The 12,344-nt window shown below is 40.1% G+C and overlaps 1 protein-coding gene across 1 annotated transcript in view; it reads left to right on the forward strand.

The window, feature by feature from the left end:
* The window catches only part of LOC106651500 (homeobox protein prophet of Pit-1-like), a 52,974-nt gene that overhangs the window by 5,050 nt on the left and 35,580 nt on the right, over positions 1-12,344 (forward strand). The window contains exons 2-3 of the mRNA XM_014370024.2: positions 8,286-8,404; positions 8,631-8,738. Coding sequence (XP_014225510.1) covers positions 8,286-8,404; positions 8,631-8,738 — 227 coding nt within the window. The remainder of the gene's footprint in view (positions 1-8,285; positions 8,405-8,630; positions 8,739-12,344) is intronic.

The raw sequence follows: 12,344 nt of genomic DNA on the forward strand, positions 1-12,344 counted from the left end.
TAGCCATACAAGCATATAATTGTAGACCTATGTGCATATTCTATTGTTTAATTTTGTAAGTTAATTTTGTTTTGATTCTTAACGTCTAAATTTGTCTCATTCTGTAAACGCGTTCGTTTTAAAATGAGTCAAAGTATAGAAATTATAGATGCAAATAAATAAAACTTTCTAATTAAAGCAAATCAAGCTAATCATTATGTTTTTTGTGAAGCGTTGTGCGATGAAATAATAGTGGTCCTTTTGATTGCAAAAGCTTGGTCGAAAAAAAACCTCGCTACTGTACAGAACTTTGGTTATGTCTGATTAAAATGTACGGTATGAAACGATACTTTTTTTTAAATGAAGTAAAGGCATTAAATATTATGTAATTATCAAAAAGATAAAAAAATCTTCTGTAAAATACGCCAATGTACCATGAGAAATAATTGAACTTTTTTTATGTATATGTGAAGTGTGTCATCAGAAAAAGTAAGAGGGGATAAGTCTCGAAGACGATGCTATACTCTGAAATGAAAATCAGATGTCAGGTAGATTTAATTGTCTTTTAATCCCAACCCGCAGAAAAATTTAAATCAGTAAGGGTGTAACAAGATAACTTTACAACTAATTTGAAATCTTTGTGGCCCGAACTAAATTAAACAAAAAATTATGACTTAACCAATTGAAAGGATCAGTTTAAAGATCAAAGCAGAATATTGAGAACATGATCCACACTTGTCTAGTAGAAAACCAAGCCGACGGATGGACAGACGCTTTCCGTTTGTACAATTTATGAAAAACAGAGCTCATCATTCGGATATAAAATAATCAACATACCAAGCCATGGTTGGTTTTGAGCCGAAATTTAGCTTAAAAACTTCTACATTATATACCTTCGAACGTGATAGCCAACCTTAGAAATAAAAACAATCTTTGGAATTAAGTTAACCCATAAAGTCCTAACAGAACGTTTTTTCAACACTTTATTCAGCTACTGTATTTTTGGCGAAAATGAGGTAAAAAAATATGCGAGTAACTAGTTCTAATGTAAAATTTAATGCCCTTTCAGAATCTGATTTCAAATTTTTGATAAAATGAATTTAAATTAAATTTAAACTTGACTTTATGGAATAAAACGTGATTTTGAAAAAAAATCTTTTTTATTTTTCGAATTTCCAAATGGAAACCATTTGAAATCTCAGGAGTTTCGTGCAAATATCGCATCATCGATACCTAAACTAAAAGTTAGCAGAGTTTAGTTTCAAAAAATTAAAGTTTTTAACACAAAAAATGGTGGTAAAAACACGAAAAAGTGAGTGCAAACTTCAATAATTTTTCTCAAGAACGAAGGGCTTGAGAAAAAAGTGTATTTTTTAACTTTATTTTCTTCAATCTAAACCCTGCTAACTTTTAGTTTAGGTATTGATGATGCGATATTTGCATGAAACTCTTAAGATTTGAAATGGTTTACATATGGAAATTCAAAAAATAAAATAAATTTTTTTTTAAATAACGTTTTTTTTATAAAATCAAGTTTAACTTTTGACCCGATCATTTCTTGAAAATCTGAGATCAGATTCTTAAAGAGCTTTAAATTTTACATTAGAACTAGTTACTCGCATATTTTTTGACCCTATTTTCAAAAATACAGTGGCCGAATAAAGTTTTGAAAAAACGTGCCTTTGGACTTAATGGTTTAATAGAATAATGACTTGAATCAAGTTAAAATTTCTTTTCTGGCAGATAAAGGGTTCATCAAATTGAATCCAAAGAATCAAGTATGAAAATTGTTTGAATGAAAAAACAAATTGCCGAGGATTTACTTTATCAATAAGTGACAGTGAGTGATTATGTACTTTGTAAGGAATATATTCGTTATGTTCTTTCCTTCTAATTAATTCAAACAAATCAAATTATATTTTATTAGCTCATTATTCCAGCGCGATTTTATTTGTTGTTTGTATGAGCTACAGCATCTCTAGCGTTCGTTTGAGAGGAGAGAGAGACAATTTGGCTTGTGCCTAGTTAAAATGAGTTAAGGCGTGGATTCTGTTTATGGCCTTCGGACGAGTATAATCAGAAATTGACCGCAAATCGTATTAATTTTCATTTGTGATTTTTTGTGCCGTATCGCGACGCATACATTATTATGTCGAATCCATGAAGCCCAACTGCGGGGGTCTCTTTATTTCATTCTTATTTACAGCTCAAGCTTATTCCAATCAATCTTAATTCTGTTGTTAATTGGTGTTAATAATGATCGTTTATGGTTGACTTAACACTCAACTATTCTCACCGAAATCATTTGCTGCCCTTCCCCACGAAGAAATGAAAACCCTGCTATAATTTCTTGATAGTGACAAATCAAAAGATGCGACTTGAGAACGGTCATTAGAGTATTGTTTTAGATGGGTTGTACAATACTGGGACCAAATAAGGCATAATCAACAAACTGCACTGAAATACTCATAATTTTTTATTTTGTATTTTTCATTTTTACATTAGTTTAGTTGTAGTATATAATTCTTTATATATTACTATTAAAGCCCTATTGCATTTTTTCAATTTCGAATTCAGAAATTTCCAAGAACTTCAATCGTTTTACCGTAAAAATGATAGATAAACAAAAATTACGTCACGCTATAAAAAACTTTTTTTAATAGACTTAACAACGAATGTTGAGTCGATACTAGTAAAAAAATCTTTTTTTCTCTTTTTCTGCATCGTCCCAAAATTTCTGATAAATAATCTGAAAACCCAACGAGCTTAAGCGAGTGAGGTAAAGAGCTAGTAAATAAGAAATGGTGTTTATGATATCAGAGTTTAATTACCGCTATATAATTTTAGTTTCTCCAACTTTCTTATAATTCTGTTTCTTTTTACTTTAGGCAGAGAGAATCGCAAAAAATATGTTCAATCGTCTTATCATATTGATTGTATTTACATTTGCTTCTATTTAGAATTTTATATCTACACAAGTACTTGTTAATTATGTTATGACCGTATCTGATTATATTTACAGTAGTTATAACTTTGTATATACTCCAATAATCATAATACTATCAAAACCGGGTTTACTTTTATTAACCTAGTAAGTTTTGTACAAAATTTCTTTAATTCCTTTTATTTTTTGGTATACATTGTGTAATGCTATATTTTCTTCGGTCGTTTGAGCCACAGAAAATTATTTTTTACAGAACGATAACTACAATCACACTAACACTTACATGCTGGAGGTGTAGTGAAAATAACTTATCGTATAAACTTTTATCAAAACTAGAGAAATAGGTTTATATATTTAAAATAAAATGAAAAGAGTTGATAGTATACAGTGGAGTATAGAAGCCCTGAGAATCGCCATTCGATCTTGAATTGAGTTCCAATGTTTTGTTAGAAACACATTGGTCAAATAAAGCTCCTTTATCGACGTTGAAAATATTTTTTGCTTTGCGGTCTTAAGAGCTCAAAGGGGCCTTAAAATCAAAAAAATGTTTATTTTATTTTCGAGTAGGATTTTTTGCCGCTTTCCCATTGCATTTTTTGAAACTTCAAAATTTGATCATTCAGTGAGATACAGCTGTTTCCGTGAGCCATTTTCATATATTTTGCGTGTTAATTTACGTTTCTGTTTTTACAAAGTGCACCTGAGTTGTCGTAACATTCAGAGCGTACCGATTGAGTTACAGCAACTGGTTCGCGCACACTTCTTCAGAACATCAATGCTCACGGCCTTTACTACGGCCGAGACAATTGAGCTCATAGATTACTCTTAAAACGTACTTTTATGACTTAAATTGCAGCAAAAACGAAAAATGAAAAAAATGTGGGTTAAACTGTTCATGCATAGCAATCTGCATGTTCGATCGTCTAAGCCTTAGTAGTAGTGTCCACGAGCATTGATGTTCTAAAGAAGGGTACGCAATCCCGGAGCTAAAACTCAATCGGTATCCTCTGAAAATTACAAGAAGTAGCCAAAAACACCTCTCGCCAGAAAACGCAAAAGAAGAAAAATTTTAACGCGTAAAGTATAGGAAAAAAGCTCATGGAAACAGCTGTGTTTCAGTGAAAAATCAAAATTTCAGTACTTCGAAAAGTGCAATGGAATGAGGAGAAAAAAATCCTATTCAAAAATTTAATAAAAAATTTTTGAATTTAAGGTGTATATAAGCCCTTAAAACTATATATTCCAAAAATTGCTGGCACATGAAATTTTGTAAACATGGGCTTATGACAATAATACTGGTGGTCTTGTATACCTTAGAGAACATGTTCCGATCCTCATAGGTATGTGCTTATGGTGTGGGTACCACTCCTATTAATATGATTACTGATCTAAGCAATTAAAATGAGGTTTGCCGTAGAATTCCAAGCGAGCCGCTTAGTGAATTTACTCCAATTTCATATACTTCTTCAGTACACGTGTGATCATTGTAACAACCACTATCTAAATGATTTGAACATTAAAAAGTGCTCTTTCACTGTTTTAGTACAATGAACCATAAAAATGATATAAAATCAATCATTTCAGATCTATATAATCTTTATAGAATCAAGAGGAGCGAATCACTTAGATAGTGACTGTGACCATTCTCACACACGAAAAATTTTGAATAAAAATTTAATTTTTGTGACATTTTCTTCAAATTATGTGAAATTTTTTAACATGGTTTGATATAGAACGGGACCGGTACCTGGCGGTCACTTCTATTAATGCGATAATTCAAATTTTATGAGTTTAAATTATGTGATTTTCACGGTATTTAGCCAAAAAATAAAAGTACGAATGGCTTCTGATAAACCGAACGTAATCGGGCTTGTACTTAGGATAGATAGATAGATAGATAACTATATACCTCAGGGCACCAATAACAACCTTAATCAATCAATCTCTCTTCTGTCAGCGTTTTCTTGCTACGTAGAGGTCCGTCGCATAGCAAGCGGCAATTGTTATTGTTCGGGAAATATTCAAACAGGATGAGCGCGCGGCTTGTACACACACATGTTCACGTGCTGTGCAAGCATAGGAGTGATTCTCTCTGCGCGGCGAGAGATGGCGTTGCTCCTCGGCACGTGCCGACGGCATCTCTGCTATCGGCGCATTGTTCGCGATTCCGGCTTCTCGTTTCTGCACTCGGAAAATAAGCATCTCATGTGTGTCTCGTGCGACGACTACTTCAATAGTGAAAAATCCCGACGTTATCTCAATCAAGCTACCTCGAGCATCATCTACGAAGACTTCTCACCAACTCGACAACTCCAATTCATTCGACAAGCGCCAAGCAGTTCGACACGGACTCTTCAAGCTTCTGCGAATCGGAGTCAACTCATCGATTACGACCAGGTAAAGACACCATCCAGGCCGCAAATGAAGACCAATAATGTCTACTACAGGCCTGGTGGGATCGTTTTATCATCACCTCAACTCTCGGGATTATTTTGGAGCATCTCAATCGCACGAACACACGACAGGAGAAAGTGAGGTTACACGTTGCCATGTGCAATCTCACGTGATCTTGGTCAATTCATCCGGCTGCTCACACATGCAAACGAGAGGATTAATTTAACCTCTTTGTTGTGCTCCGGTCTACTCATAAGTCAAGTTCAGCTCGCTGTGAGCTCAAGAGAAGTGCTGCACGTCTCAAGTGCAACAACTCACAGAAAGGAAGTGTGAATTAATGTAATCTCGCTTCGTGTACACTGCTCACATTATTGTATCAATTTTGACGGCTCATTGTGTATTATAAATATTATCAGTGTACACAAATTTACTGCTATTGTTAATAAAATTTTGAATTATAGACTCAGTTTTTTTTTAAATTTATAGTGTTGAGTGAGAATAAAGGAAATAGAGAAAAGAAATTTATGTGATCAATGCAGTGTTTATTGTTTGTTTAGACCTGATCATGCACCCATCCCTTTTTCAATAATTGTTTAAACAATTCTCAAACAGTTATGTTAGAAACATGCCAATAATTAATTAATTAATTAATTAATTAATAATAATAATAATAATAAGTAATCATAAAATAATATTAGTTTAGGCTACTGCCCAAGCGGCGGAGAGAGCAATGAATAATATATTCGTTACACCCCGACGGAAAAAAAATCGTTCAAGAAAATGTAAAAGTAGTACCTAAAACCATCTTATTAAATTGTAAATTGTAATAAATTGTAATGAAATATAAAATTACTAGCGATTTCGGACAGCCAATGCATTAAAAAAGGCAGCATAAAATCACATTTTTTTACACTTTTTTACGATTTCTTCAATATGCTATCCGTGTGTGATCGCATCGACAGCAGATTTTTTTTTATTTGATTTTTTAGTCTTATTCATTCAAGTACTTCAAAAAACTTCCTATAATATCGAGTCAATAGACCTATCAAATACATTACAAGTTATAAAAAAAAGTTATTAAAAAAAAACATCGACTTCCTTGCACAAGTCATCGCCGAATCAAAATATCGTCCTAGTACATCGAGCGGTTATCATTCATTGTATGTTAGTATATAACATGATAAAAATTTCGACTTCCCTTAAGAAGATACACACTCATAGACACGTATACAATGTACTATACATACATGCAGTAATAAATATCAGATTTGACAACGTGCATAATAGTGCGTAGTCTCGCGACTTATACGCATCGACAGCATATACGTATTCTATGTATTATTGTACGCATAAGCAAGAGAGAGAAAGATATCGCAACGCAGTCAATCCCGTGAGCTAAGCCGACTGCTGTTGCTTATGTTGTTTCGTTGCCTCGTGTGTATACGTAAACACAGTCGTACGCGCGTGCGAGAGCGATACGCACCTCGAGTCTAGGCAGCGGGCAGCAGCAGAAAGCAGTTCTGTAGCTGGCGTGGCAGCCAATTACAGCGCGTAGCGCAAACCGACGCTGAATAGGCAGTTCTACTACCAAAGTTGCGCTCGCTCGGACGGACGGACGGACGGACGCTCGGTTTTTACGGGTTTACCCCTGATGCCAAACGCGAATATAGATGTTTCACATCAAAAAAATATCTATACAAACCTTGTGACGGGATATGTATTCCCCGACACAACGATACCTCTGATACTCGTCTGGCACGAGAGATCACGACTAACTTACACACATTCACACACACCATAGAAAAGATCATCAAGAGAGCATGGCATAGCCAAAACACTTTGGCAGGTTGATACGTCGATACTCCTAATTTACCGATAACGACACATGCGCACTAACGTAATTCGCAAGGAGCAGAACACATTCAAATTCGTGCCTTCGGACAGTCACCTCGAACTCATCACTCACTCGCTATTAGGCCTTTAACTAGCCCACATCGCTCACACTTGTAGTGTCTCTGGAGACGATCTTCAACTCAAGGTGTCGCTTGCCATCCTGCCACCATGCCAACCAACATCGAGTGGACCTGGAACCATCGTCGCCGAAGAGGCTGGCCAGCGATAATTTAAGTACACAAACACATTAACTATCTCTCGAGCCATACCGGTATTCGCCTAGTAAAGTAATTTTTTAGTTAATCGGATTCTTTCGCCATTGACATGAACTCGCATCCCCGAGATTATAATCGTTGAGTCTGCATGCTCTACATGCAGTGGCGGCCCGAGCATCTTGTACATTCACTTATTTTGGACTATACAATATACAACTTATAACTATTTCTTTATTAATTCATTGTGATGATAATTTATTATTTCATTATCCAACTAAAATCCCTCACAACCTTTATTTTTGTATGGGTCATTCTTCTACTTTGTTAAAAAAGCGTGTGCGCCAAATTTTCAAAAAAATCTAGAAAAAATATATCTTATTAAGTGACTTTATGATTCCGAAATAAAAAATTTTCTATATTTTTCTAATGTTTTTTTCAATGGAAGAACAAGTTACATCTGAATAAAACTTTTTACACATACTTTAATGGCCTTCGACTGTTTAAAAAATCTTTTTCCATGGTAGTTTCGCGTAGTTTGATAAAACTGTTTTCCCGAAAAAACATTTTTCATTCTAGTTCGTTCTGAGTAGTCACATGAGCATATCATTATTTTTTTAGACTTTTTCTAAAAATGCATTCTTGATGAAAGCGTTGAAAAACATTTTTTCTCGCCATTTATTGGAAATTTGAAAAAATAACTGAGGTTCACTTGGAAAAACACCAATTTTTTTAATTACTAAACACACATCGTTTTCTCGATGTTTTCTACTAATTCACATCTGAGAAAAAAAAATATTTCTAGATCTGGAGTGCAAGTAGACACAGCCTAAAATGATATATTTTTTTATTTCATTTTTCAGGAGATATTGGAGTGTTCAAAAAATTAAAACCAGATCCATGTATACCGAGCCCTCACATAAGTCATCCACCAAGCTGTCCCACTCCAGCTCGCAGACGACACAGAACAACTTTCACTCAAGTAAGTCAACCTTACGTAATTTTTTTTATCGTTTTATAAGAGTTGAAGCAGAAAAAGAATTTGCATCTTGTGATAATTTTGTTTTTCAATGAAATTTATTTCCGTATTCACTTTTAGGTTGAGTTTCTATTTTTAATTTTGTTGAAAGAATGTACAAGCATTGGTTGCATTGTAGTGTGTATGTAACGTAGATTCAAACATACTATTCACATCAACTATTTTTCAGGAGCAATTAAATGAATTGGAATCAGCATTTGCGAAATCTCACTACCCAGATATCTATTGCAGAGAAGAACTAGCTAGAAGTACTAAGTTAAATGAAGCTAGAATTCAGGTAATAGTTTTTATTAATAATAACATATCGTTAGGTCCTCCTTCTAGAAGCACTAGTGAGCAAAGATGAGGATAGTATATTTGAATTATGTGCCACAAAAAGAACTTGAGTATCGTTTCTGTGGATGGGAAAATCTTAAAATTACAATATTTAAAAGTGCGTAAAAATGATATCTGAAGAAATGGAAAGTCTCTTTTCTTTTCAACCTTTTTTACAACTAGAAACCACAACTGAAATCCCAAATTTTATTTTAAATGAAACCTAAATCACCAAGGCAAGTCACCACCTAGTACCAGACACCTATACTAATATCGTTAGAGTTTTGTATATTTTCTCTACATAAGCACTTCAATCGATTTCTCTATCTCCGTCAAACACAAGCACGGAGACAATAGGGAAATCTACAAACTATAAGTGCTAACACGTACCAGCGCGAGCGAGAAAAACAAGCGTGAGAGGAGACAGAGATAGATATTACAAAGACATAAGCGTTGAACACACTTGTCTGAGTGACGTACCAAAGTAGAGGGAGGAGGAGGCAGCATAGTCGTGAAAATGTAAAGCACTAACCAATCACAGCCTGCTAAGCATACAGACTAAGGCACTTTTTTGAAACATCAATGGTCACAAACACAACTTTGAGCGAGATGATCTGACCAGTAGATCACTCTAGAAGTAGAATCATAGAAGTAGCTAAGTACTATGTCAATGCAGCTCCTACTTGCAACATTTTTTTTTTAATGGGAGCGATGGGCTCAGTTTATTTAAATAAAAAATGTATTACAATACATTTGCGGATTTTTGCTACATTGTTATGTATGACAAAAGGTGGAGAAAGAAATATATGATGTATAAAACAAGAAGTATGAAAGGCCCATCGACATCTCCTTCTGCCCCTGTTTGACCCCCTCGGGACCGCCGTTGGGCATTACTTCGCGGAGAGAGGCTGGGCTGGTTCACCGAGCTCGTCACGTTTGCACTATTTGTTATTTCGTCTTCTTCATGCCGCGTCGTCCGGTCATTTTCTTCTGGCCATCTCTTCGGCTCTCAGACTTGTGATGACTGAATGGGCGAAGGTGGCTACCGCGAAACGAGTTTTTTTCGTCTGCTAGCATGAGCTGGACGATATTTTCTGGTCTGGCAACTTCTTGAAGCTGACGATGGAGTTTTTCTTTTCCCTCCTCAAATCGGATGCAATTGAAGAAAAAGTGCTCTGCGTTTTCGACCGTATTGAGACAGACCGGGCAGTCTGCGCTAGCGTTGGCTATGATGTTTAAAATAGCCGTGGCCTGTCAGGAGCTGGGTAGGGTGATAGTCTACCTCTCCGTGTCTCCTCTCTATCCACGACCTGACGTTCGGGATCAGCCTGTGCGTCCATCGTCCCTTGGATAAACGATCCCACCGGCTCTGCCATCTTCTTAATGTCTCCTGGCGTTCTTCAGCTCTCGCATCCTCGTGGCGACGCTGATAGAACCAGCTACGCTCGTCTGCTGGTAAGGCCAGCGGTGGTATGCTGGCAACCACGTAGGTAGCGTCGTACGAGAGGTGCGGGCGACCACTGATGACACGTAGGCAGGCTCGCCGATGGATTGCTTCCGCCCGACGCATGCCAGCCCGTGTTCCGGTTCCGCGGCTCCAGATGGGGGCGCCGTAGAGGAGGATCGAGTTGATGACGTTCACGTAAAACCGCCTTCGACTGCTCCTGGGGCCACCGATGGTCAGCATGATCTGCGAGAGGGCACCCGCCACTCTCGATGCCTTCTTGCTGGCCGCTCAGAGGTGATCGTTGAATGTTAGCCTCGCTTCCAGTTGCACGCCCAGGTAGCGGATGCAGGGAGAGGAGGCGATGAAACAGTCGCCTACTTCGATGGTGATGGTCTCCAATCTCCTCTTCTTCGATAGCAGCAGGGCCTCAGTTTTGTGGTCCGCCGTCTCGAGGCCTAGCCCCCACAGCGCGTCGCGTACTCTTGCGATAGCGCGGCTAAGAATGTCCTCGACCTCGTACGTCGTCCCCGCCACGACAACCACGGCGATGTCATCAGCGAAGCCAACTATGCGCACTCCTTCCTCCAGTCTCAGGTGGAAGATGGAGTCGTACATTACGTTCCACAAGATCGGGCTGAGGACCGAGCCGTGGAACGCCGGCCGTGATGCTGCAGGACTCCGGGCCATCATCGGTATCGTATTCCAGCACTCTGGCTTGAAAGTAGCTGTGGATGATCTTCAGCAGGTACTCAGGCGTGCGGATTCTCTCGAGCGCGGCGAGGATGCTGTTCCACCGCACCGAGTTGAACGCGTTTCATACGTTGAGGGTGACGACGGCGCAATACTTGCGGCTGCCCTTCGCGCCTCCAACCGCCTTACGGGCCGCAGCGGTGACAGACTCCATGGCATCAATAGTCGATCTTCCCCTCCGAAATCCGTGTTGGCGGTCCGAGAGGCCGACCGGGGCCTCCGTGTACACCTCCAGGCGTCTGCATATGATTCTCTCGAGGATCTTGCCCGCTGTGTCGAGCATACACAGCGGACGGTAGCATGAGGGTGCATCAAGCGGTTTGCCTGGCTTCAGCAGCAGCACAAGCCCTTGCCTCTTCCACGGACTCGGGAAGACACCACCGCTCAGGCACGCCGAGTACACCTGCAGAAAGGCATCCGGTCGCAGGGCAATGGCGAGCTTGAGAGCCCTGTTTGGTACACCATCGGGTCCGGGTGCTGCACCATCCCGGATCCTGGCGCAGGCTCCTCGCAGCTCCTCCAAGGGGACGTCAAGGACCTCGGAACCGGCAGGTCCCGCCGGAGGCCGAATCAGCGCCTCGGTCACCGTCGGGAACAGCGTGGCGACTGTCCGACGCACCAGAGATGGCTCTCTTGGGGGCGTCGCCCTGGGACCCCTCAAGCGCGACATGACCGTCCCGTACGGCCGGCCCCATACGTCCCGGTCGACCTCATTGCAGAGGGCGCTCCAGCATCGGCGTTGCTCTCCTCGATTGCAGCGCGCAGTCGGCCTCTCGCGACGGCGAAATCAACGCGTCGAGCATCCTCCACGGGCCGTCCCCGCGCTCTTTAAACAAGTCTGCGAGCTCGCAGGCACTGCCGACGGAGGGCGGCGATCTCGTCTGTCCACCAGTAGACGGGCTCGCAACGGCGGCGGCGGCGCCCTCCTGCGCTGGACATCGACGCATCGCAGGCCTCGGTGATGGCGGCGATAAGGGCATCCGCCATGTCCTCCGGTCGCTCGGGCGTCGCGTGAGGGATTCTCGCTCCAGACAACCGTTCGGAGAAGACCTCCTCGTCCAGTGTGCGGGCGCTCCATCTCCGTCTCGGGCCCGCCGAGCCTCTGTGAGGTCTATGATCACTCAGGTTGAATGTGATGGCTCAGTGGTCGCTGCTTGTGACGACTCCCCTCTCCACTCGCCATCCCACCACTCTGGGGGTGAGCGAATCGCTGGCAAATGAGAGGTCGATGATGGAGCTGCCTTGCGGACCAGTGAAGGTCGGCGTGTGCCCGGTGTTCAGCAGCACGACGTCCAGGACGGAGAGCGCATCGAGGAGAGCGACGCCACGAGGTTTCGTCTCGCTGCTGCCTCACTCCGTCGACCAGGCATT

This window comes from Trichogramma pretiosum, unplaced genomic scaffold, assembly GCF_000599845.2.
Source record: "Trichogramma pretiosum strain Unisexual culture from Peru unplaced genomic scaffold, Tpre_2.0 scaffold9, whole genome shotgun sequence".
Taxonomy (NCBI): Eukaryota; Metazoa; Arthropoda; class Insecta; order Hymenoptera; family Trichogrammatidae; genus Trichogramma; species Trichogramma pretiosum.